The 14,974-nt window shown below is 31.4% G+C and overlaps 1 protein-coding gene and 1 pseudogene across 1 annotated transcript; both read left to right on the top strand.

Moving 5' to 3' along the window:
- The first annotated feature begins 6,245 nt into the window (after positions 1-6,245).
- On the top strand, positions 6,246-8,329 carry LOC107459605 (7-ethoxycoumarin O-deethylase-like). The gene is made up of 2 exons (XM_016077847.3): positions 6,246-7,308; positions 7,414-8,329. Exons 1-2 carry the CDS (start codon positions 6,313-6,315, stop codon positions 7,981-7,983), a joined length of 1,566 nt encoding a protein of 521 aa, XP_015933333.1. The 5' UTR covers positions 6,246-6,312; the 3' UTR covers positions 7,984-8,329.
- LOC107459458 (metal tolerance protein 2-like) lies at positions 8,104-13,516 on the top strand (annotated as a pseudogene).
- Positions 13,517-14,974: the final 1,458 nt, after the last annotated feature.

Raw genomic sequence — 14,974 nt, 5'->3', positions numbered from 1 at the left:
AGCGAGGAGCGACGCGTGTGCGTACCTGACGCATGCGCATGATTTGGAGATTTGTGCAGCGACGCGTGCGCGTACCTGACGCGTACGCGTGACACGCGAAGAAGACCATCGACACATACACTGACTGACGCGTACGCGTGACATGCGCCACGTGCAGAAAATGCAGAAAACACTGAGGGCGATTTTTGGGCCCTATTTTGCAACTCAAGTAAGGTGTAGCTCTTTGCCAAGTTAGGCATGGATCCAATGAAGCAAGTGGTCCCCATCCATCAATTGAAGACTTGCTAATTGCTATAATTAATTCTGATTTAAATTCAAATTTGATTTTAAAAATAGAAAAAGATATTGTTTTAGTTTTAGAAATTAGATTTTAAATTAATAGGGATCCCAACATTAGTTAACTTTTCATTCCACCTCAGCCCAATTTACAATCCTAATTTTCTTCTCTGAATCATGAGCAACTAATATAAACCTCCATTGTTAAGGTTAGGAGCTCTGTATATTGAATGGATTGATACTATTATTTTTCTATTTTAATTCATATTTTGATTTATATTTCAAGAATTATTTTTGTTCTTTATCTTATGAATTTGGGTGGAACGGAAGTATGACCCTCTTTCTAATTGAGTTCTTGTATAACTTGGAAAATCTCTTTACTTGAACAACAGCTTGAAAACAATTTCTCCTAAATTCTAATTATCTGGATTTAACGGGATACGTGACATATAATCCTCTTATTTTTGGGTAATTAGGATTTTTGTGGCATATAAACTAGAATTTGATCATCACCCTCTAATTGGAATTAATTAACCAAGGGATTGGTGATTGACGAATTTTAGAGGAGAGTAGAAAGGTCTAAGGAATTAGGGTCTAGTCACATATAGTTTGCCATGAATTAAATCTTGCATGATTAAAATAGTTAATAAGAAAAGTTAATCCAGAAAATAGATAACTCTGAAACCTTAACTGCCTTCTTCATATTGTTATTCCCAAGTTATTTATTGCCTATCTTTTGATATTCTGAATTTACCGTTTATGCTTTTAAACATCAATACACTCTTTTCTGTTTGTCCAACTAAGTAAATCACTTAATCGTTGTTGCTTAATCTATCAATCCTCGTGGAATCGACCCTCACTCACCTGAGATATTACTTGGTACAATCTGGTGCACTTGCCGGTTAGTTTGTGGTTGTAAATTCCACACCAACTCCAGAAGGAAAGATTTTGGAGAAAGGCTTCAAAACTTTTGTTGCCAAGAAAGAAGCAATCCGCCTCTATCAGGAAGAAGATATAGCTTGATAAAAGTTCATTTTCATTTTTGTTCATCAAAGAAGAAGATAGCCTCTGAGTCTCTATAGTAGATAAAAGCAAAAATGAAATGCTTGAAGGTGTCCAAGGTTAGAAGCTCATCAAGGGTCCGAATCCATTCTTGGGGCCAACGTCAAGATCAATGGCCAAGATGAAAAAAGCTTGATGAAAAAGGTTGAGAAAGATGAGGTAAGCTTGCATGCATCAGTCTCGATTCTCTTATCTCTCTCTATAGTAGCCACTGCTACTCGTTGGTAGGAGAAGAAGTTGATGGGTTAGGGTTTCAACCTTGGAAGATTCCCCTTCTATATTAAGGGTGAACGGCCAAAGGTTGAGATCAAGGAGAGAAATTAAAAAGGCACAGAGTTTTCATAGCTATCCTGAGACTTTCTGAGTTCTTCTCCTTCAATGATCTTTGTTTTATTTTCTTTTTCTTAGTATTGACTGTCTGAGTCTCATGGTAAAAGGCAAACATGGTAAGGATTGTAAGAAAAAGCCAGTGAGAGGTAAAAGGCAGTGATCAATATTAGAGAAAAAGTCATAGATGTCTCAGAGTTTTCTTTGTAAATCTTTCTGTTGTGTTTCATGATTCTGTGGAGATTCCCTTGCAAGTTGGGTTAGCACTTTGCAGTTGAAAGCTAGGTGTTGAGTCCTAGTCAAATTCAAATTGGTTGTAGAATCTGGATTTGTCCCTAGTAGGAATGGGTAGTTCCTAGGAAAAAATTGGTGTCTGTAATGTTGTGAAAACATAGTGAAATTTTATCGTTATTGTGATGGAGACAAGACGTAGGCCACATTGCACCTAGTGGCTGAACCAGGAGATATCTGGTGTCAATTCTTCCTCTCTACTCCTTTTACTGTTTTTGTTAATTAGGAGACGAAAACAAAAGTGTCTCTCAACTCGGCACGAGACAAAACAAAGGTGTCTCTCAACTCGACATGAGACAAAAGCAGAAATATCTGCTAAAGTTTGGTTGAGAAATTAGAGATTGAGATTCAGCAAAAAGGGGCTAAGATTCAATCCCCTTTCTCTTAGCCACTGATTACCATCAGTCATAATAAAGAAAATCTGAAATGAAGCAAAAGTAGAAGGAAGATGAATTCAGCTCAAGTGTTTTGAGAAGATGCTCTTGTATCACTCTATTTTCCTTGTGTTCCAATGTTGAAGTGAGACCAGCTTTATAGATGTAGCTTGTTCTTCCAATTCTTTTTCATTGCCTCTTGCAATTCCTTGTACCTTCTTCCTGTTGAAGCTATCTCCATTGGCATGCAATCTTTTTTCCATTCTGCTTCACTAACTCTGCTTGTTTGAGGAGCTGCTCCATCATCTTTACTATCTTTGGAGCTACTGTCTTCCTTAGCATTCATAGCGTTTTCATTTTTGAGCCATTCCAACTGCTGCTCTACACTTTTGTTTTTGTTCTACCCAACTTTGTGAATATTGCTTTACTAATGTTCTTTGTGTAATGGTATTATCTTTGTGTCTTTGTAGCTTTTCTAGAGCTACAACTGTCCTATGATATTGCCAAATATCTTTTCTTACTTTTTCCTCTTTTATTCTAATCATGAGCATTTAGAACTCTCTCTGTTGGCTCATAGGTACTGATTTATTGCTTATTAAAGTGTAATGGACTAAAGCTTTGAAGTTGCTGAAGCAACATGAACTTAGGCTGAGAAGTGAATAAATGGGTCTGCATTACTTGGCACACACATTAAACACATTTGAGTTTTTAACTCAAAGAATATTTTTCATCATTTATATAAAATTCAAAAGCAAACTTAACTCAACAAATAAGATAAAAAAAAACTGTTTCTTTCTACGTCAAATTGATAAGAGAAAAAGACCTAGCACTATTTTTTTATGTGAAAAGTTGAGAATGAAGAACTAGAAGGATAGAGGAATGACTGAAAGTATAAATTAGATAAATAAATTGAACAGAAAAAAAAATGTAAGCGAAAGTAATAAGTATTGCAAAACCGAATGAAATTTGTAACTGCAGTGAATAAAGGCAATGGAAGACGATGGAAGTGATGCAATTAAGGGTAAGAAAAGAGAAGAACGACCGTAAAAGAAATACAGAAAAGTGCATGAAGAACAAAAATGATAGATTTTTTTAGGAAATTACAAAAAAACTAATAGAATAATTAGAGTGAAATCAAACTACTGATGAGAGTACAACATACTCAAAATAAAAGGATATAAACTAAAACTAACATAAAATTAAATAAAATATGAAGATAGTAAAAAATGTGAAGACATTAATAAAATAAAAGATATAAACTAAAACTAACATATAATTAAACAAAATATGAAGATAGTAAAAAATATGAAGATATTGATGTTTCACATTAATTAGTTTATTTTTCGATTTATTAGAAATTTAATTTGCAGATAGTCTGTATTTTTGATTGAGAGATATGTTATCTATAGTTATAATAAAACTGTTTTTATTTTAATGAAAAATTATTAGATTTTTTAAAATAAATTTTATAATTATTTTATTTTTATAATTTACTTTATAAAATGATTTGTTAGAGGATAAATATAGTTTAAAAGAATTGAATACTAAAATTATAGTAAACTCTTTGTATTAATTTTATATATCAGTTAAACATTTTTTTTCTTAATAATTGTATATTAAGTATAAGTGAATAAAGAACGAAAGGAATACTAATTATATGTAATAAAGAGATTTTAGAAAGAAAACAAATAATTAATTTATTTATTTATTAATTTATAGATTCGTACAGTAAAATTATTTTGTCTAATCTTTTAGTTTCTATAAGTGCCAAAAACATTTTTTCTTTTATATTAATCAGTATTTGATTTATTTTATTTGTCCTTTTAAAAAGAATTCTGTTATTTCATTTGAAACACGTTTAAAATTTTTTCTTTTCACTTATTATGATTCTATTTTCTAAAACCAGAAAAGCAATTGGAATGCTATTCTAAATTTATTGACCTGGAAAATAAAAATCAACAAAGGGTCCGTCGAAATGCATCCGAATTAACGAATTAGAGGGACCACAAGTCCACAACGTATGTATTATGGAGAAATGCAAAATTTGATATAATTAGAATAACTTTTAATAATCGTCAAATATATAACTGATGATAATTTATATAGACAAAAAAATGGAATATGCTATTTAAAAAAATAACGCTAAAACCCTAAACTGTAGAAATAAAAAGTTTGCTTCCATAATTAACTTGTTCATTATTTGTTTTTATAAGATTTAATATTTGATTGCTTCAGAAAAAAAAAAATTTGATATATTGAGGATAAATGGATGAAATTTGATGTTGATTGGAGGCAAGAAAACGAAGATAAGGTTGGCGAGATAATGATAATTGTACATTGTATTATTTAGGGAAAATGAGTTTTATTTTCTTTGAGAGAGAATAGTTATTATTTTTTATATTTTAAATTTTTAAAGACTTGGACAGAGATAGATGATAAATGATTTTATATTTAACCAATTTCCTCGTATAAGAATTCCTTTCTGAATTTGAAGCATGAATAAAATCTATATATATCTTGTCTTGAAAGAAAAATTTATGTTTTATTTAGAAAAGTGATTACAGTAAATACCAAATTTTGAATTTTTTGTTAGTATAGAGGTAGCTATTTATCATCATATTTATACTAAATATTTAAGTGGTTAAGTAGAAATATTCCAATGATTTTATAGTTTTTAAAAACCGTGGTTTCTTTTTTTAGGAATCAAATTGAGAGTATATATAGATTCTGAGAATATATTAAGGATATAATTATTTATGCCTCGGGCATAGTGCTTCTGCGGCTTTGTAATTGTATTTTGTCGTCATCATACGTTATCAAAATTCATAATCAGTATGGACAAATCATAATCACGAGCCTGTATTGTATTTCTATCTTGAGAACATATATAAAATTCATTTTGTGTTTTAGTCATGCAGCTATTGGGTCAAATCTTTATTATTTTTTATAAAAAATATTAATTTAAACTAATTCAAGATTTTATTCACTATTTTTTCGATCAAATTAATTTGTTTGGCCTAATTTTAACAAAAATAACATAATTTAATCGATTATATGCGTTAAATTTTAATTACTAAAAAACATCTTTAAAAAAAGACGTTTTAGACATCTTTATTCGAATAGCAGAGTTCAGTTTGAGTTTTAGCCATGTCGTCAAACGTTTATCTTGTATACGTTATCAAAATTCATAATCAGTATGAACATTTGTAATTGTATGGACAAATCATAACCACGAAGGTGTATTGTATTTCTATCTTGAGAACATATATAAAATTCATTTTGTGTTTTAGTCATGCAGCTATTGGGTCAAATCTTTATTATATCACATATGTTATCAACCGGACATTTAGAATTTTGCATGAATAAATTATAATCAGGTGCTGTGTTTCTACACAACTCCCTCCCCCCCGTTATTTAAGAACCGGACAGATTAGTGAACTGGTTAAAAAAAATAGTTCAAAGGTTTAATCATTTAACGTATTTAAATTATTATTTTAAATTTTTCAATAATTAAAATTAAAAATTTAATATTAATAAAATTTATGCTATTATTTATATTATTAGAACAACTCAAATTAATTATTATTTATACATTATTATTATTCGTGAAACTTTTTTCGTATTTTTGATATTATTGTAGCTTGAGTGATGTAGGACAGACGAAGATGCTATTGTAGTTTGACTACGACGACTAAGAAATTTCTACGTAGGTTGTTTACGTAATTTGGTACTTATCATTACTATTACAAATAAATGGTCATGTGTTAAAAGTAGGTATAACATAACGAATTCTACAATAATAAAAGCACGTGTCTCGCTTTGAATTGGATGCATAGAACTCTTGTTATATTTATGGACAATGCAACCACTATAAATACAAAGCCAAAGAGGCTCTCACTCACACTCACACCATCCTTAGCCACTATTTGCATTGTCATCCAGAACTCAAAACTACTGTTTTTTTTTCCTCCTGAATTGAACAATGGAATCGGAATCACCACTATGGCATGCCTCAATGAATTCAACATTATTTGGTACCATTGATGATGAACCAAAGGATTATTCCCTAATAACGTTTTTATTCCCTAAGCAATATTCTTACATGCCCCTATCATTGGTAATCTTGTTCACATGCATTGTCACACATTTTCTTTATTCCAAAAACACAAAAAAACCAAAGCTTCCACTTCCACCAGGACCTTCCCTCTTTACCATGTTAGCAAACCTTTTTGAATTTATTAGGAAGCCACAACAAACATTGGCCAAGATTTCTAAGATTTATGCCCCAGACATAATGCTTCTGAGGCTTGGCCAATCCACCACTGTCATAATATCTTCACCAAACATTGCCAAAGAAGTTCTCCAAACCAAGGATTTGTTGTTCTCGGATCGAACGGTTCCGAGTATTGTAACTTCCCTTGATCACCACAACTATAGCTTGCCCTTCTTACCGGTTTGTCCACTTTGGAAAGATCTAAGAAAAATATGCAATGAACAATTATTCTCCACCAAGGTCCTTGATCTAAGTCAAGGTCTTAGGCGTAAGAAGCTTCTAGACCTTCTCGGCGACATGCAAAAATACGGCCGAACCGGCGATGCTGTTGATGTTGGGCATGCGGCTTTTAGGGCATGCATAAATTTCTTGTCTAATACTTTTGTCTCCGAGGATTTCGTTGAATCAGTGGAGAATGGTGAGTACAAGGATATTGTGTCCACTCTTTTAAAATTAACCGGGGCTACAAATGTGGTGGATATTTTTCCATTTCTAAAAGTATTTGACCCTCAAGGACTCCAAAGGCACACTATTCATTATCTCAACAAGTTCTTTCACAACTTGGACAAGTTAATTGAGAAAAGATTGAAGTTAAGAGAAGAGGGACATTATGTTACAAACAATGACATGTTGGACGCACTTCTCGATATTTCTCATCAGGATAGCCAGAGGATGGACCGAAAAAAGATCAAACACTTTTTACTTGTAAGTTTATTCTCCTCTCTTGTATTTTCTTTCTAGGTTTGTTTGTCACTACATATCAACTATGCATGTCTAACCAAGTAAGTTATATGGTGTATATTATTGTAGGATCTACTTGTAGCGGGTACAGATACAACAGCATATGGATTAGAAAGAGCAATGACTGAAGTACTCCACAATCCAGAGGTTATGTCCAAAGCCAAACAAGAGTTGGAACAAAATATTGGAAGAGGTAACTCTATTGATGAGTCCGATGTTGCCAAACTGCCATACTTACAAGCAATTGTAAAAGAGAGTTTACGATTACACCCTCCAGCTCCACTCTTGCTCCCAAGAAAAGCTAAGGTTGATGTGGAGATCTCAGGTTATAGGATCCCAAAGAATGCAAGGGTCCTAATTAATGAATGGGCTATTGGTAGGAACCCTAATGTGTGGGACAATGCCAATTCGTTCTTGCCAGAGAGATTGTTGGGATCTAAAATTGATGTTAAAGGAAGAGATTTTCAGCTGACACCATTTGGAAGTGGAAGAAGAATTTGTCCTGGCTCTCCTTTGGCTATGAGAATGATTCATGTCATGTTGGGATCACTACTAAACTCTTTTGACCGGAAACTTCAGAGTATGGATAAGGATCAACCCCTCCTAGCTATTCCTCTTCCTATTATAATAAACAACTAATTAAGGGGTGTATTATTGTGAGTTAGAATTTGGTTTATAGTGAATTAAAGTATACACTAAAGCAACACACAAGAAAGACTAGTTTACTAGATTGTTTATGTTTAAATATAGATTACATAGATGCCGTTTTTAGGGTTGAGTTTGTTTTCGAGAACAGGACAGGACAAGATACTGAGAACAGGATATGACAAGATGTTGATGGATAGAGACATAAAATTTTGTGTTCTTATATTCTATTTGGTGATAAAATAGAATAAATTATAAAAATCTAATTTATTCTCATTTTTTTATTCAAAAAATTTGAGATAAAAAAAAATAAAAAATAAGTTGTATCTCTTGTTAGTGTCTTAGTGTCCTTCCTGTCAGGATGGACACAAAATACACTAATTCAGTGTCTCTGAATACACTATTTCTGTCCATATCTCCTCTGTCAAATACAATTTTATATCTTTGTATTCATGTCTCGGTATTCTATCTCTATAAACAAACGCGGCCTAAAAGTTGTGTTAAATAGAATGTGGTATTATAAGATTTGTTTCCAATAGAAAATATGGAAAGCATGTGGTGTCCCTAACAACGAGCAAAAAGGGGTCCCAGTCGTAAATGTCGTAAAATCAATTTCAAGAATAAAATTAGGAAGAACGTTAGGGTCAACGATTTTGGTATTTTGTAACCATTAATTAGTTATTATTAGTGTTTTTAATAGTGTGAAATTATATCTAATGGTAAAAAATCACTCACTTTTTTTTTATAATTAAGTGCTGGTCAAAAAACACCAAAATTACGGATCCCTAAATTTTTTCTAAAATTAATATAATTGGTCACTTTTCCCACTCTCTCTATTGATCTTTTAGTTTCCTTTTATAGATTTTTAGTTATAATTCTGAGGGTTTTTAAATAAAACAAGAGAAATCTTATATGATATGACTTATGAATAATAAATAAAATAAAAAACTTATTTTGTATGTGCTCAATTTCATAAAATCAATTCTATAATTGCATTTAATTAATTGAGTGGGTTCATCGGATAATTTGTTTATTAATTTTTTTAATAATTATTAAAGATTTAAATTCATTCTTGTGTATATAATAATTAATCTTTAGTCCTCCAAAATAAAAAATAGCGTAAATTTTTTTTTAAATTACATTTGATTCAACCTTTATATTTTTAAGCAAATATTTTTAAAAATAATAAAAAATAAAAGAAAAAAAATGTTACATTCTTCTTATCTTTTTGTTCAATTAATTCTGAGATTGATAGGATGGGGAGAATATTTTCCGGTTGGGTCTCGCTGCCGACATTGGGTTAGCCACTAGAAAAGCCTTCACTGGCTACTACTACTACTATTACTATTACTACTACTACTACTAATAATAATAATAAGAATAATAATAATAAATTATTGTACATGGTACATGAATAAACCCTCTAGTCATGACATTTGGAAATTCAAGTTGAGTTATTTCTGACATCACTCTCTGGCTAGTGAGATTAGTCTCTTCTACTTCTTGTTCTGTATTAAATGAACTGTCCAAGGGAGAAATTTGGGAAGCTCCAAAACTATTTATTTGAACTTTTTATTTATAAAAAATAATAGTATTAATATTTGATATAATTTTTAAAATTTAATTGTAGTATTTTAAAAAGTTATTTAAGTATTTATAGAGAAGTTAAAAAAAATTCTTCTTTCATAATAAAAAGTTTTTGATCATATTTCTTTTAAAATAAATACTTTTAAAACTAAAAAATCAACCCAAAATAATTTATTTATAAACTACTCTTAATATAAGCATTTGTTATTTAAACTATTTTTTCAAAAGAAACTTAATTAAGCTAGGCCAAATTCGGATTTGGTCTATATATGATTTGATAAAGTGGCTAATAGTTATTGAATTTTACTTTGATAAGTGAAACTTGTCGGAAACAATAAAATGTGATGCTCTTGTAATTTTTGGAGGTTTCATGTAGGCTGAGGCAAAAATAGCCCGTACAACATACTGAACATAGCAAAGTGGGCTTAGCGTGGAACCTCTTGTTCTTTTGAGTGCAGTGGTTATTCTTTTGTGGTCGCCTGAAAACTTGTGTCATTTTTCCACTGCAGGTTCTGAGTGGCATAGCTTTGTTATCTTTTAGACTTGCCAAGGCGCCTAGAGATAAAGAACATCCATATGGTCACTTGATTTGTATCTCCATGTTACTCCTTTTATCTCTTATATGCTTCAAGTTACTGTTTCTTATCCATATGCATGGACATTAAATGTTGGCATTTTATTCATTACTAAATGTAGGGGTCATTTGAATACAATTGTATGTTACATGTAAGATCGTGGTTATAAGAACAGAGGAGTATCACATAATGCAATTCTTTTCCTGATATTTTGTTGTGATTAGATTACTGAGTAGTGCATGGTTGCTGTTGATATTTATTTATGAGGAGTGTTATTAGAGTCAGCAGAATTTGTGATGTTTAGCCATCAATTAGCTATCATCAATATTTTCAATGATGTGAAATGACATTTAATGGTGTAGGATTACTCATTTTTCTTTTGATAGTTAAATGTTAGCCAAATTTCAATAAAAGTGCTGTTCCTAACTTTCTCTTTATTTATTTAGTAAAGATTCAAAGACTTGATTCTTTCATGTGGTTTTTTATGTCTTTTAAAATTACATTTCTCTATCATTGTTGTATCTCAGGACATGGAAAGTTCGAGACTTTGGGAGCTCTAGGAATCTCTTGTATGCTTTTGGGAACAGCAGGTGGCATTGCATATTTGCATGCCATGCGGTTGATATTTTGATGGTACACTTCAATAGTTGAATAATTTTTTACTTCATTGTCTTTGTTGCTTCACTTATTACTATGACCAAAATCATTCAAATAAATGCTGAATAAGCTTTTTTTTTTCCTCTTTTTTGGAAATAGATTGCAAGACATCTTTTCAATACTGCATTCTTATCAATCTGCAGGGATTGTTCTCATCTGGCCCTGAAATGGTTAGCCATGCAGTGGCACATGAACATGTGCATAGTCACGGACATGGTGGACATCACCATGGCATCGACATGGAACATCCTATCCTTGCTTTGAATATGACTATTCTGTCAATATGTATTAAAGAGGGGTAATGATATTATTTAATTTTAACATGCACATGTGTTAGGAAGAGGCCCTGTTTTCCTAATTCCTATTCTAGTCACCTATTCTAAGTATGTTAACTTTGCAGTGTGTTAACTATTTTAAGTATGATTTGATTATGTCCACTATTAGATTCTGTATTATATTTTAAATGTTGGGGATGTAACATATTGTTCCTTCTCCAAGAGACCAAGACCTCAGTATTTATAGGTGCTTGTGAATTGTTAGGCTTTACTGGATAACAAAACGAGCTGGTGAGAAGCAGGGTAGTGGACTGATGAAAGCAATTAAGTAAATGCATGGAGTAGTTGCTCTCATTGGAGTTGGTAAGGACTAAGGAACTTTGTTTCTGAAAGGTTATTCATTTTAGTTATTTGGTATATTCTGTTAAGATACTGGCTAAGTACATGTCACGGATTACGAGGCACTAAGGGGTGTGTTGTTGCCTTGTTGGGTTAAAAATAGTGATCGGTTATGACGGGTTGAAGCTATTAGTATAATCATGACATCATTATAACTTATAAGGTCAAGGGACTAAATCAGTTGGAATTTGTAGTTTGAGGGATCAAGTTGATAAAGTTAATATCTTAGCTGCTATACAAGTATGCATATATTTGTCTTTTGAGGGACTAAAATTACATTTCGATCTAATTTCTGAAAGGCCGTAGATGTCATGCCTCTGTTTACGTATCCTCTTTGCACAGGATTTGTTTCTCTAAACTTGATTTATGTCTTTTTAATTGCTTACAGGCACTGACCCTGGACTTCTATCTCCATTTTAGGAGGGTCTATTCTTGGAGTGAAGTTTCTAGATCCCCTTGCAGGACTGCTTGTGTCAGGCATGATTTTAAAAGCTGGGGCTGAAACTGGTTACCAAAGGTAAGGTTCATAATTATATGTTCCACCTCAGTTTATCATTGCTTGCTATGTGACTGTGAAGGGAGTTGGTAAAAGATTGTCCTTCTCCACAAGTATCTATATGCAATTTTAGTTATGTCCAAACTTCTAATCTAATCAACATGTTCCTTCTGATTGATTATCAGTATCTTGGGATTGGTGGATGCTGCAATCCCAGCGAGCATTTGAATCCTATTAAACCAAGAATATTGCAAGTTGATGGCGTCAAGGTTTTTCTTCTCCTCTTTGGACTTTGCATGTGATATCTCAAATAATGTCATCCTTTTTACTTGAATAAATACATGAAATTCTTGTTTCCATTTTTTTGTATGCACTGTGCTCTCTAGTTCTGTTTTGCATATTAATTTATGGACTAAGGTTGTATTCATTTCTGGTTATTGTTTCAAAACTTTCTTTCAATAATTTGTATGCAGGGGTGTCATCGCTTAAGAGGAAGGAGAGCTGGCTCATATCTATATCTTGATGTACATATTGAGGTTTGTTCTCCCCAATCGTATGTTATGTCACGTATTATGCATTGGATATTCCTGATTTAATTGCATTATGATCCTATCTCCGGGACTGACTTGCTGGCTTCCGGTTGTGGGTTGATCCTTTTTTAGTGTTAGACTGTTAGTGCTGCACATATCATTGGTGAAAATGTCCGAAAATGAATTCACAAGTTCCATCCAACTGTGGCTGAAATCTTCATACACATAGGTCTTAATATTCAATTTTCATAGTTTCATAAATTTCTTACTTTGCCCAAGGAAGAATCTTATTTATTTATTTTAATATCAATTTCTTAGCTGATAAGATTATCAAATTTCTCTTGTAGATCCTGCAATGTCATGTCTTTCTCCCAGCACAACAGATCAACAAGAAGATTCTTGGAGTGAAGACAAGGAACATGGTAGTATTGCTTCTGCTAAGGATAATAACATTGAAGGAATTGTTTCTGATATAATCTCATCGAATTTCCCACAGGTAACATTTGAATCTATTCCATTGTTTGTGGAATTTGAGTTGAGTTTTGAAGTTAGAATCACTTGTATTTTCAGATGTCAGTTGAGGCGTAACACAGCACATGTTTCAAGGCAAAATTTTAATTTCCTAACTTTGATGAGTTTGACATGTAATTTGAACGAGTGTCTTGTAGTAATCTACGTTGAGTTACTCACAGAGATGCAATGGAAATAGCAAAACAAGCAGAAAGAGAGGTTTTGAAAGCTGTCTCAAGTGTTATTCATGTTGGCATTCAGCTACGTTTGGGGCAACCATTTTCACATATTAGCCATGGTTAGAAGTTAGACACATTCAAGAAAATTAGAGAGAAAAATTCTTGCATTTTGGTATGCATAAGGTTAAGCAGATTAACATTAAAAAATTGTTTTTTTTTTAAGTATTATTCTATAGCCAATATTTTGGAAGCGGGTTCAATAGTTGCGAAAAATTCAATAATTTATTTATGATGAGAAGTTATGTTACCATGACAACAACAGAACACACTGCAGCGTGCAGAGTTTCCTTGCAGCCATGTAACACTACTGAATGAATGTGGTTAAACAATTAACAGATTTCTCTTTGAGAACCTTGTAGCTTTGGTTGACTGAGAGTTAGTTCAATCGTGTTTATTACTACTTCTGATTATTATTAAATGTTAGAAATTAAGACAACACTTTTCACCTTCTAAGAAAATTTATTTCTCAATTACAACAATTTGAGTGACTGTGACACTCCTGAAGTCCTGATACTAAGTACTAACCACCAAACAAATAACTGACCCTATCTTTTTTCATAAATAAACAAATTTCGATAAATTTGGCATTGGTCATTTTATCAGTCTTAGAAGATGTATCAAGACTCTTTAAAAGTTTATGCTAATCTATTTTACTTTCATGAAAATGTAAGAGTAGAACCCGCTTAACAAGATTGCCTTCATTTTGCTTCTTAATGACTTGAATTAGGGACCGTTTAGAAATTTTTTTTTTTTTACCATTTTAGTCCAACATTATAATTTCTAACAAATTTAATTATCAAATGATTTCTAATTTTTTACTTTTAAGGTAACTAGAGTGAGACCCGCGCAATGCGTGGAGAAATAGATTATTTATACTATAGAGTATATTTTAATAAATGTTATATTAAAAATATTTTAGAGAATATATTATAAATAGGTTTTGAATTTATTTATTTTTAAAAAAGACATAAATTATTTATATTAGAGTTATACAAAACTATATTTTCCTTTTTTTTTCATTTTTCGATTTGCATTAATGGCTATTCTTTGTCTTTTCTGCGGTTTTCTTGTTTGTAAATAATTAAAAGAATAAATGAATGAGAATGAAAAACATATAAAAATGTTACATTAAATTTAAGAAATTTTTGACAATTAGTATGAGAAATTAAGAAATGAAGAGTAGTAAGAGTCTTAATATGTATAAGTTGTAGAATTTGAATATTTGTAACTGAAATTTTTTATAATTATTATTATTATGACACTTTTAATGTATGTTTATTGCATTTAATTAGTACTTGATGTTTCAATTGAATAATAATAAATAAGAGATTTTTGTTTTAATTTTTTTAAAATATTTTACTAAATAGTGATTGGTTGATTTTCATCTTTTGTACTAACCTGAAATAAAAGGTAAATTGGCACTCCTCTTTGACGAAGATATTACTTTCTCCTCATCCTTACTTGTCTAAATTGGATAGATCTAAGTGTTTCAAATAATTGTGTTTCTACATTTTTAAAATAGGCATCAAAATCACCTTATGAATCAATTTACAATAAAATAAGAAAGGTGCAATAAAAATTATGTTAAACAAACCAAGCTACATAATCATATGCTGGAGGCACATATCGTCTTGTCTTCCTTTTTTTGACAGGATTTCTCAACAAAATATGTTATAAGATTCTTTTTGTACTAACCTGAAGTGGAAGCTAAATTGGC

Source organism: Arachis duranensis, chromosome 7 (genome assembly GCF_000817695.3).
Source record: "Arachis duranensis cultivar V14167 chromosome 7, aradu.V14167.gnm2.J7QH, whole genome shotgun sequence".
NCBI lineage: Eukaryota > Viridiplantae > Streptophyta > Magnoliopsida > Fabales > Fabaceae > Arachis > Arachis duranensis.
Note: the sequence above shows the minus strand (reverse complement) of the source record. Positions and strands in the feature narration are given on the sequence as shown.

Excerpts from the sequence above, each read along its gene's own strand:
- LOC107459605 (XM_016077847.3), top strand. The coding sequence starts at position 6,313 with ATGGAATCGGAATCACCACTATGGCATGCCTCAATGAATTCAACATTA. Across the intron at positions 7,309-7,413 it reads AGATCAAACACTTTTTACTT|GATCTACTTGTAGCGGGTAC; the intron begins GTAAGTTTATTC and ends ATATTATTGTAG.